At 48.6% G+C, this 12,563-nt stretch overlaps 1 protein-coding gene across 1 annotated transcript in view; it reads left to right on the forward strand.

Moving 5' to 3' along the window:
* The window catches only part of LOC144950428 (myosin-10-like), a 125,087-nt gene that overhangs the window by 52,556 nt on the left and 59,968 nt on the right, over window positions 1–12,563 (forward strand). Inside the window, exons 9-13 of the mRNA XM_078880531.1 lie at window positions 1,840–1,938; window positions 6,765–6,908; window positions 8,028–8,123; window positions 8,892–9,010; window positions 11,481–11,633. Of these exons, the coding sequence (XP_078736657.1) occupies window positions 1,840–1,938; window positions 6,765–6,908; window positions 8,028–8,123; window positions 8,892–9,010; window positions 11,481–11,633 (611 nt within the window). The remainder of the gene's footprint in view (window positions 1–1,839; window positions 1,939–6,764; window positions 6,909–8,027; window positions 8,124–8,891; window positions 9,011–11,480; window positions 11,634–12,563) is intronic.

Consider the following 12,563-nt stretch of genomic DNA (forward strand, 5'->3'; position numbering starts at 1 on the left):
TTGTGTTTGTGTGTCTGTGTGTATGTATGTGTGTGTGCGTGTGAGTGTGGGAGCGTGTGTCTGTGCGTGTTGTGGAAGGAGCGGTGGTGTAGTGGTTAGCGCTACGCTGCGCTATGAACCCATCAACCCGGGTTCGATTCCCGCTCACGGCCAACACCCAGTGACGATTATTTGAACGGGTCCTGGTCCTCCCCTAGGTCGACTCAGCCTGAAATGAGTACCTGGTGCGGTGTGTAAACATCGCCACTGGGGAGACAAAGGCGGTCGGGCGTGGTGCTGGCCACCAACTCCCTCATGTGCCGTTCCGGCCTTCATAGGTGCTCGCTAACAGCACTTGCCCCTACAGTCTGTTAAGGCTACACGGGGGATCTTTGTGTGCGTGTGCTAGGCAGAAGACCAGAATCGGTGATCTGGCTGACAATGTGTTCACCATGGTAGAGGGTTTGGGGCGGGGGGGGTAGATGCTCAAAATATCCCCCCAATATATTGCTATAAAATAGATGTATGTTTATATTATTGTGGTTATGGTTGTACTTTATTAGAATCCATAATCTCTGCCATTACATACAATGACACAAGAAAAGCTAAAACATTTCAAACAGAGCAATGTAATACAATACACTATTAGACATTGTTGTGAAAAATAAATAAAAAGTCCATCCCGTGTGTTGGTGAGTTTTTAAATATTTTACGCAAGAAATGGCAGGAAATTCGGTTTCAAATTTAGATTTAAAGTTTCCCCCGAAGCTTGCCACCACGTAAGGGACCGTGGCCAATTACAGCCAACGTCAGTTGATCGTGGACGATTAGACCCATGCCGAAACGTAACATCTCAAAAAGAATGTTTAAAAATATATATATTCTTTGGTTCTTTTCGGTTAAGTCACGTCTAAAAATAAAATAATAAAATTAAAATAACATGTAATATGTTATTTTAATTTTATTATTTTATTTTTAGACGTGACTTAACCGAAAAGAACCAAAGAATAATTCCTGCAGTCACGAAAGCTCCTAAATTAAGAACATATTTTATTTTTTATGATAGAATATAGTATTGTCATCGGTATGACACAAGCATACCAAGTTTGCAGTCGATAGCACATTGGGAAGTGGGTTAAAATTGAGTTACAAGATTTGAGTAGACAACAACAACGACAACTTTTCGATTTAAAGCTTTCGTGACTGCAGGGATTCATCTTCTTGTTTTTTTCGGTAAAGTCACGTAGAAGGGAAGTAACAAAATAATAAAAATAAAACATAATAAAATAATTCTCACGACGTTTCGGCTACAACGCAAGCAGCCGTCTTCACCTGAAGACGGCTGCTTGCGTTGTAGCCGAAACGTCGTGAGAATTATTTTATTATTATTTTATTATGTTTTATTTTTATTGTTTTATTACTTCCCTTCTACGTGACTTTACCGAAAAAACCAAGAACAACAACAACAACAAACAGAGTGAGTTCAATGCGATCTCGTTGCTCTGCACTTGCCGCTGACCTAAATCGGCCCAATAATAAGAAAATAAAAATCCGCTCGACACAAAAGTCTCATTTCTCGTGGGCACGGCGCTGTGAGCTCGCTTCGAGTAAACAACAACAACGACGACAACAACAACAACAGACAGAGTGAGTTCAATGCGATCTCGTTGCTCTGCACTTGCCGCTGACCTAAATCGACCCAATAACGAGAAAAAAAAAAATCCGCTCGACACAAAAGTCTCGTTTCTCGCGGGCCCTCGTCTTCAAGCTGTGAGTTCGCTTCGAGTAAACAACAACAACAACAAACGACAAACAACAACAACAATAACGGCGGACACAACTCCTTGACGGCGCTCTCAGACCTCCTGGAGAAATCTCGCGCGGTGCGTCAAGCGAGGGACGAACGGAGCTTCCACATCTTCTACTACCTCGTCGCCGGCGCCAACGATAAGCAGAAGGGTAAGAATCCGAGGGTTGTCACCGTCAATTTAACACGTAGTAGTAGTAGTCGTAGTAGTCGTAGTAGTAGTAGTCGTAGTAGTAGTAGTCGTAGACTTTTGCGAACAATATTATCCAGAATAGAGAATTTTTTAAATCCTTTATATTAAGTTCGCTTGCTTGCTCGCTTAGGACCGTGCAAATCTTTCGGTCGTTTTTTAACCCGCTTCCCGTGATCCAATCGAGCTGACATTTTCCACACAGACTCGTTGTGCGTGACAATGAATGTTCGTGAAAAAGAAAATTCCAAAATTTTACACTTTTTAGGGAAAACAAATTAAATATTTAATTACCAATTGCTTAATGGTGGCAGACAATCATCTGACCCATAGGTGGCAGCCATCTCAAGCCAGAGGACGAGAGGACTCTAGCCGCCACGCATATAAAGGATTTATAGTGAAAAACGTTGTTTTTACGGGTTCACTTGTTTTTAAATCCTTTATATTAAGTTCGCTTGCTTGCTTGCTTAGGACCGTGCAAACCTTTCGGTCGTTTTTTAACCCACTTCCCGTGATCCAATCGAGCTGACATTTTCCACACAGACTCGTTGTGCGTGACATTGAATGTTCGTGAAAAAAATTTTCAAAAATTTTACACTTTTTTGGACAAAAATATTATATTTAATTGCCAATTGCTTAATGGTGCAATGCAATCATCTGACCCATAGGTGGCAGCCATCTCAAGCCAGAGGACGAGAGGACTCTAGCCGCCACGCATATAAAGGATTTAGAGTGAAAAACTTTGTTTTTACGGGTTTACTTGTTTTGGCGGGTTAGATCGCGTGGATATGTGAATGTGTCGTGAAACCCTCCACCACCCGACACAGCCAACTAGTGAGGGTTGTCACGTAAACAGAACTTGCCAATTCGTCACTAGTACAGCACTAGTGTGTAGTGTAGTGTATAGTGTAGTGTGTAGTGTAGTGTGTAGTGTAGTGTGTAGTAGTGTAGTGTATAGTGTATTGTATAGTAGTGTATAGTGTAGTGTATAGTAGTGTAGTGTATAGTGTAGTGTATAGTAGTATAGTGTATAGTGTATTGTATAGTAGTGTATAGTGTAGTGTATAGTAGTGTAGTGTATAGTGTATTGTATAGTAGTGTATAGTGTAGTGTATAGTAGTGTAGTGTATAGTGTAGTATACTAGTACAGCACTAGTGTATAGTGTAGTGTATAGTGTATTGTATAGTAGTGTATAGTGTAGTGTATAGTGTAGTGTATAGTAGTATAGTGTATAGTGTATTGTATAGTAGTGTATAGTGTAGTGTATAGTAGTGTAGTGTATAGTGTATTGTATAGTAGTGTATAGTGTAGTGTATAGTAGTGTAGTGTATAATGTAGTATACTAGTACAGCACTAGTGTATAGTGTAGTGTATAGTGTAGTGTATAGTGCAGTATACTAGTACAGCACTAGTGTATAGTGTCGTGTAATAGTGTAGTGTATAGTGTAGTGTATAGTGGTGTAGTGAATAGTGTAGTGTATAGTGTAGTGTATAGTGTAGTGTATAGTAGTGTAGTGTATAGTGTAGTGTATTGTAGTGTAGTGAATAGTGTAGTGTATAGTAGTGTAGTGTATAGTGTAGTGTATAGTAGTGTAGTGTATAGTGTAGTTATAGTTGTGTAGTGTATAGTAGTGTAGTATATAGTGTATTGTATAGTAGTGTATAGTGTAGTGTATAGTGTAGTGTATAGTGTAGTGTATAGTAGTGTATAGTGTAGTGTATAGTGTAGTGTATAGTAGTGTAGTGTATAGTGTAGTGTATAGTGTAGTGTATAGTAGTGTAGTGTATAGTGTAGTTATAGTTGTGTAGTGTATAGTAGTGTAGTATATAGTGTATTGTATAGTAGTGTATAGTGCAGTGTATAGTGTAGTGTATAGTGTAGTGTATAGTGTAGTGTATAGTGTAGTGTGTAGTGTGTAGTGTAGTGTATAGTGTAGTGTGTAGTGTAGTGTGTAGTGTAGTGTGTAGTGTAGTGTGTAGTGTAGTGTATAGTGTAGTGTATAGTGTAGTGTATAGTAGTGTATAGTGTAGTGTATAGTGTATAGTGTAGTGTATAGTAGTGTAGTGTAGTGTATAGTGTAGTGTATAGTAGTGTATAGTGTAGTGTATAGTGTAGTGTATAGTGTAGTGTATAGTGTAGTGTATAGTTTAGTGTATAGTGTAGTGTATAGTAGTGTATAGTGTAGTGTATAGTGTAGTGTATAGTGTAGTGTATAGTGTAGTGTATAGTGTAGTGTATAGTGTAGTGTATAGTGTAGTGTATAGTGTAGTGTATAGTGTAGTGTATAGTAGTGTATAGTGTAGTGTATAGTGTAGTGTATAGTGTAGTGTATAGTAGTGTAGTGTATAGTGTAGTGTGTAGTGTAGTGTATAGTGTAGTGTATAGTAGTGTATAGTGTAGTGTATAGTGTAGTGTATAGTAGTGTATAGTGTAGTGTATAGTGTAGTGTATAGTGTAGTGTATAGTGTAGTGTATAGTGTAGTGTATAGTGTAGTGTATAGTTTAGTGTATAGTGTAGTGTATAGTAGTGTATAGTGTAGTGTATAGTGTAGTGTATAGTGTAGTGTATAGTGTAGTGTATAGTGTAGTGTATAGTGTAGTGTATAGTGTAGTGTATAGTGTAGTGTATAGTAGTGTATAGTGTAGTGTATAGTGTAGTGTATAGTGTAGTGTATAGTGTAGTGTATAGTGTAGTGTGTAGTGTAGTGTATAGTGTGTAGTGTAGTGTATAGTAGTGTAGTGTATAGTAGTGTAGTGTATAGTAGTGTAGTGTATAGTAGTGTAGTGTGTAGTGTAGTGTATAGTGTAGTGTATAGTAGTGTATAGTGTAGTGTATAGTGTAGTGTGTAGTGTAGTGTATAGTGTAGTGTATAGTGTAGTGTGTAGTGTAGTGTGTAGTGTAGTGTATAGTAGTGTATAGTGTAGTGTATAGTGTAGTGTGTAGTGTAGTGTATAGTGTAGTGTATAGTGTAGTGTGTAGTGTAGTGTGTAGTGTAGTGTATAGTGTAGTGTATAGTAGTGTATAGTGTAGTGTATAGTGTAGTGTGTAGTGTAGTGTATAGTGTAGTGTATAGTGTAGTGTGTAGTGTAGTGTGTAGTGTAGTGTATAGTGTAGTGTATAGTAGTGTAGTGTATAGTAGTGTAGTGTATAGTGTAGTGTGTAGTGTAGTGTATAGTGTAGTGTATAGTAGTGTAGTGTATAGTAGTGTAGTGTATAGTAGTGTAGTGTATAGTGTAGTGTGTAGTGTAGTATACTAGTACAGCACACCGGTGTGTTGGAGAGCCAAACCACAACATTTACAATCCAAATCTGGCCGTCGCCTGATGAAGCTGGTGGTAATTACTGGTGCGTCTGTGCGTGCGTGTGTGTGTCTGTGTGTGTGCGTGCGTGTGTGTGTGTGTGTGTGTGCGTGTGTGTGTGTCTGTGTGTGTGCGTGTGTGTGCCTGTGCGTGTGTGTGTGTGCGTGTGTGTGTGTCTGTGTGTGTGCGTGTGTGTGTCTGTGTGTGTGTCTGTGTGCGTGTGTGTGTCTGTGTGTGTGTCTGTGTGTGTGCGTGCATGTGTCTGTGTCTGCGTGTGTGTGTGTCTGTGTGTGTGCATGCGCGTGTGTGTGCCTGTGTGTGTGTGTCTGTGTGTGTGCGTGTGTGTGCCTGTGTGTGTGTGTGTGCGTGTGTGCGTGTCTGTGTGTGTGCGTGTGTGTGCCTGTGTGTGTGTCTGTGTGCGTGTGTGTGTGTCTGTGTGTGTGTGTGTGTGTGCGTGTGTGTGTGTGTGTGTGTCTGTGTGTCTGTGTGTGTGTCTGTGTGTGTGCGTGCGTGTGTGTGTGTGCGTGTGTGTGTCTGTGTGTGTGCGTGCGCGTGTGTGTGCCTGTGTGCGTGTGTGTGTGTCTGCGTGTGTGCGTGCGTGTGTGTGCCTGTCTGTGTGTGTGCCTGTGTGTGTGTCTGTGTGCGTGTGTGTGTGTCTCTGTGTGCGTGCGTGTGTGTGCCTGTGTGTGTCTGTGTGTGTGTGTGTGTGTCTGTGTGTGTGCGTGCGCGTGTGTGTGCCTGTGTGCGTGTGTGCGTGCGTGTGTGTGCCTGTGTGTGTCTGTGTGCGTGCGTGTGTGTGCCTGTGTGTGTCTGTGTGCGTGTGTGTGTGTCTGTGTGTGTGCGTGCGCGTGTGTGTGCCTGTGTGCGTGTGTGTGTGTCTGTGTGTGTGCGTGCGCGTGTGTGTCTGTGTGCGTGTGTGTGTGTCTATGTGTGTGCGTGCGCGTGTGTGTGTCTGTGTGCGTGTGTGTGTGTGTCTGTGTGTGTGCGTGTGTGTGTGCGTGTGTCTCTGTGTGTGTGTCTGTGTGCGTGCGTGTGTGCGTGTGTGTGTGTCTCTGTGTGTGTGCGTGTGTGTGTGCCTGTGTGTATGTCTGTGTGCGTGTGTGTGCGTGTGTGTGTGTCTGTATGCATGTGTGTGTGTCTGCGTGTGTGTGTGCGTGTGTCTCTGTGTGTGTGTGCGTGCGTGTGTGCGTGTGTTTCTGCGTGCGTGTGTGTGTGTGGCTGTGTGCGTGTCTGTGTGTGTGTGTGTCTGTGTGTGCCTGCGTGCGTGTGCGTGTGTGTGTGCGTGCATGTCTCTGTGTGCGTGTGTGTCTGTGTGCGTGTGTGTGCGTGTGTGTGTGTGTCTCTGTGTGTGTCTGCGTGTGTGTCTGTGTGCGTGCGTGTGTGTGCCTGTGTGCGTGTGTCTGTGTGTTTGCGTGCGTGCGTGCGTGCGCGCGCGTACGTGTGCGTGCGTGTGTGCCTGTGTGTGTGTGTGTGTGCGTGCGAGCAGAGGAGTTCCTGCTGGAGGAGTTCAACAAGTATCACTTCATGTCCTTCGGCTACGTGCCCGTGCCTGGCCAGTCGGACCAGGAGATGCTCATTGAGACGGTGGATGCCATGTCCATCATGGGCATCAGCCAGGAGGACCTCAGCTGTGGGTCCATCGCATCGGGCACCTTGCACCACACTCAAACTAAACTTGAACTTTGTTTGGATTTAAAGCTTTCGTGACTGCAGGGATTCATATTCTTAATTCTTTCGGTAGAGTCACGTAGGTAGAAACATAAAATACAATTATTTTTGTTTAATTTTATTTTTAAAAAAATGTATCTTTAAAATAATTTTTTTTGTTTTATTTCATTTTTTTAATAAAAAATATTTTGTGTTTATTTCATTTTTAAAATGAATTAGTTTTTGTTGTATTTTATCTTAAAAATACATTTTTTTGTTTTATTTAATTTTTGAAATCAAATAATTTTCGTTGTATTTTATAGGAATTTTTTATTTATTTATTTCATTTTTAAAATACAATTATTTTGGTTTTATTTTATTTTTCTACCTACGTGACTTTACCGAAAGAACCAAGGCGTATGGATTCCTGCAGTCACGAAAGCTTCAAATCAAGATTATACCACACCTTTCGATTTAAAGCTTCCGTGACTGCAGGGATTCATCTTCTTGGTTCTTTCGGTAAAGTCACGTAGAAGGGAAATAATAAAATTATAAAAATATGAAACAGTAAAAATTTCTCACGACGTTTCGACTGCAACACAAGCAATCATCATCAGGTGTGAAATCCACAACAAGAAAATTATTTCAGCAGGTGTGAACTCAATGGAGCAGGATATATAGTATCGTGTGCAAGCGTAACCTGGGTCACCCAGTTACATCTCCACCCACCAACCCACCCACCAACCCACCTCTATACCCTCACAACTGCCCCAATCCACCCACCCACCTAAACACTCACCCACCCATCTCTGTACCCCGATAGCCACCCACCCACCCATCCACCTGCCCACCCACCCACCCATCCACCTGCCCACCCACCCACCCATCTACCCACCCACCCATCTACATGCCAACGCATCTACCCACCCATCCACCCACCCATCTACCCATCTACCCATCCACCCACCCATCTACCCATCCACCCACCCATCTACCCATCCACCCATCCACCCACCCATCTACCCATCCACCCACCTGAGTCACTCCACAACGGCAGGTGGTGACCAGCGCGTTTCCCGCTCTGTCTCTCCGTGCCGTGCAGCCATCTTCAAAGTGGTGTCGGCCGTGCTCCAGTTCGGCAACATCGAGTTCAAGAAGGAGAGGAACACGGACCAGGCCTCGATGCCTGACAACACGGGTACCCTCACTAACGGGGGGAGGGGGGGGGGGCACGCAGGGGGTCACTCACGGAGAGGTCACGGAGTGGGGGGACGTAGGAAGGATAGCGGCGGTGATTCGGAAGTGTAACGGTGATTGCTGGGGGTCACGGACAGGTCGCGGGCATTGTGAGGGGTCAAAGTCAGCTCACGTGGATTGTTAAAAACAAAAATCACGTAGAGGTCACGTTCGTAGTGCGGGGTCACGGTGAGGCCACGCAGGAAACTCGGAGGTCGCAGTGATCACTCAGAGATCACGAGAAATTCGGAGGGATTCTGGGAAGGTCACGGCGATCGTAGAGAGGTCACGGAGGTCATAGAGATCAGGGACGGGTCACGGGGAGGTCACGCATCGTTGAGAGATCAAGGGGGGATGACGGATTGCTCAAAGGTCACGGAGATCATAGAGAGGTCACGGACATCGTAAACAGATCACGGGGATAATAGAGAGGTCACAGAGATCGTAGAAAGGTCACGGGGAGGTCATAGAGAGGTCACGGACATCGTAAACAGATCACGGAGATCATAGAGAGGTCACGGACATCGTAAACAGATCACGGAGATCATAGAGAGGACACAGAGGTCGTAGAAAGGTCACGAGGGAAGTCACAGAGGCTGTTAGAGGTCACGGGAATCGTTCAGAGTTTCGTAGAGAAGGCCGTGGCGGTGGGTGAGGGCGGCGGGGAGGGTGGCGGCGGCGGTGTTTGACCGCCCGGCGTGTCCTGTGCCCCCCCACATCGCTGCTCCAGCCGCCCAGAAGGTGAGCCACCTGCTGGGCATGCCCGTGACGGAGTTCACGCGAGCCATCCTCACGCCGCGAATCAAGGTCGGACGCGACGTCGTGCAGCGGGCGCAGACCAAGGAGCAGGTGCTCGTCCGCTCGCTCGCTCGCTCGCCCGTTCGCTCGCCCGCTCACCCGCTCACTCGCTCAGTCACTCACTTACCAACTCTACCCAGCCCACGCACCCACTCACTCACTCAGCTCGCCTACCCAGCTGCTCACCCGCTCGCCCGCCCGCTCATCCGCCCGCTCACTCGCTCATTCACTCACCCACTCACCTACTTGCCTACCCACTTGCCTACCCATCCACCCACCCACCCACTCACCCACTCACTCACTCACCCACTCACCCACTCACCCACTCACTCACCCACCCACTCACTCACTCACCCACCCACTAATCCACTTGCCTACCCATCCACGCACCCACTCATCCACCCACTCACCCACCTACCCACCCACTCACCCACCCACCCACCCACCCACTCACCCACCCACCCACTCACCCACCCACTCACCCACTTGCCTACCCATCCACCCACTCACTCAGTCACTCACCCACCCACTCACCCACTTGCCTACCCATCCACCCACCCACCCACTCACACACTCACTCACCCACCCACTAATCCACTTGCCTACCCATCCACGCACCCACTCACCCACCCACCCACTCACCCACTCACCCACCCACTCACCCACCCACCCACTCACCCACCCGCTCACCCACCCACCCACTCACCCACTTGCCTACCCATCCACCCACCCACTCACTCAGTCACTCACCCACCCACTCACCCACTTGCCTACCCATCCACCCACTCACCCACTCACTCACTCACCCACTCACCCACTCACCCACTCACTCACCCACCCACTCACTCACCCACCCACTCACCCACTCACCCACCCACTCACCCACTTGCCTACCCATCCACCCACTCACCCACTCACTCACCCACTCACCCACTCACTCACTCACCCACTCACTCACTCACCCACCCACTAATCCACTTGCCTACCCATCCACGCACCCACTCACCCACCCACCCACTCACCCACCCACTCACCCACTCACCCACTCACCCACCCACTCACCCACCCACTCACCCACTCACCCACCCACCCACCCACTCACCCACCCACTCACCCACTTGCCTACCCATCCACCCACCCACTCACTCAGTCACTCACCCACCCACTCACCCACTTGCCTACCCATCCACCCACTCACTCAGTCACTCACCCACCCACTCACCCACTCACTCACCCACCCACCCACTCACCCACCCACCCACCCACCCACTCACTCACCCACCCACTCACTCACCCACCCACTAATCCACTTGCCTACCCATCCACGCACCCACTCACCCACCCACTCACCCACCCACCCACTCACCCACTCACCCACCCACTCACCCACCCACCCACCCACTCACCCACCCGCTCACCCACCCACCCACTCACCCACCCACTCACCCACTTGCCTACCCATCCACCCACCCACTCACTCAGTCACTCACCCACCCACTCACCCACTTGCCTACCCATCCACCCACTCACTCAGTCACTCACCCACCCACTCACCCACTTGCCTACCCATCCACCCACTCACCCACTCACCCACTCACCCACTCACTCACCCACCCACTCACTCACTCACCCACCCACTCACCCACTCACCCACTCACCCACCCACTCACCCACTTGCCTACCCATCCACCCACTCACCCACTCACTCACTCACTCACCCACTCACCCACTCACCCACTCACTCACCCACCCACCCACCCACTAATCCACTTGCCTACCCATCCACGCACCCACTCACCCACCCACTCACCCACCCACCCACCCACTCACCCACCCACCCACTCACCCACCCGCTCACCCACCCACCCACTCACCCACCCACCCACTCACCCACCCACTCACCCACTTGCCTACCCATCCACCCACCCACTCACTCAGTCACTCACCCACCCACTCACCCACTTGCCTACCCATCCACCCACCCACTCACTCAGTCACTCACTCACTCACCCACTTGCCTACCCATCCACCCACCCATTCACTCAGTCACTCACTCACCCACTCACCCACTTGCCTACCCATCCACGCACCCACCCACCCACTCACTCACCCACCCACTCACCTACTCACCCACCCACTCACCCACCCACCCACCAACCCACTAATCCACCCACCCACCCACTCACTCACCCACCCACCAACCCACCCACTCACCCACCCACCCACCCACCCACCCACCCACTCACCCACTCACCCACCCACTCATCCACTCACCCACCCACTCATCCACTTGCCTACTCACCCACCAACCCACTCACTCACCCACCCACTCACCCACCCACTCACCCACCCACTCACCCACCCACTCACTCACTCACTCACTCACCCACCCACCCACCCACTCAGTCAATCAATCACCCACTCACCCACGCACCCACTCACCCACCCACTTGCCTACCCATCCACGCACCCACTCACCCACCCACTCACTCACTGTATCCTCATGGCCCTCCTCCTGCAGGCCGACTTTGCGGTGGAGGCGCTGGCCAAGGCGCTGTACGACCGCCTGTTCCGCTGGCTCGTCTTCCGCGTCAACAAAACTCTGGACAAGACGCACCGGCAGGGCGCCTCCTTCATCGGCATCCTCGACATCGCCGGCTTCGAGATCTTCGAGGTTCGACTTTCGATCTTCGTAGCAACGTGAAGTCCGATGGTGGTGGTGGTCATGGCGTGGGGGGGGGGGGTCTTTGTAAACTCACCCAGCGGCCCTGCACCTCTATGATGATGATGGTGGTGACGACGATGATGGTGATGACGATGATGATGACGACGATGATGGTGATGACGATGATGATGACGATGATGATGACGATGATGATGGTGACAATGATGATGATGACGACGATGACGACGACGATGACGACGATGACGACGACGATGACGACGATGATGGTGACGATGATGGCGACGATGATAACGACGATGATGGCGACGATGATGACGACGATGATGATGGTGACGATGATGATGACGACGACGACAATGATGGGGACGATGATGGTGATGATGATGATGATGATGACGACGATGACGATGATGATGATGACAACGATGATGGTGATGATGACGACGATGACGATGATGATGATGACAACGATGATGACGATGATGACAACGATGACGATGATGGTGATGATGACGACGATGATGACGACGATGATGGTGATGATGATGACGATGATGATGACGATGATGATGACGGCGGTGATGATGATGACGACGATGATGACGGCGATGATGATGATGACGGCGGTGATGATGATGATGATGGCGACGATGATGGTCATGGTGACATTTACGACGATGATGATGACGACGACGATGATGACGGCGGTGATGATGATGACGGCGGCGATGATGATGATGGCGACGATGATGGTGACGACGACGATGATGACGGCGTTGATGATGATGACGGCGGCGATGATGATGATGGCGACGATGATGGTCATGGTGACATTTACGACGATGATGATGACGACGACGATGATGACGGCGGTGATGATGATGACGGCGGCGATGATGATGATGGCGACGATGATGG

The sequence above is a fragment of the Lampetra fluviatilis genome, chromosome 58, assembly GCF_964198595.1.
Source record: "Lampetra fluviatilis chromosome 58, kcLamFluv1.1, whole genome shotgun sequence".
NCBI classification, from domain to species: domain Eukaryota; kingdom Metazoa; phylum Chordata; class Hyperoartia; order Petromyzontiformes; family Petromyzontidae; genus Lampetra; species Lampetra fluviatilis.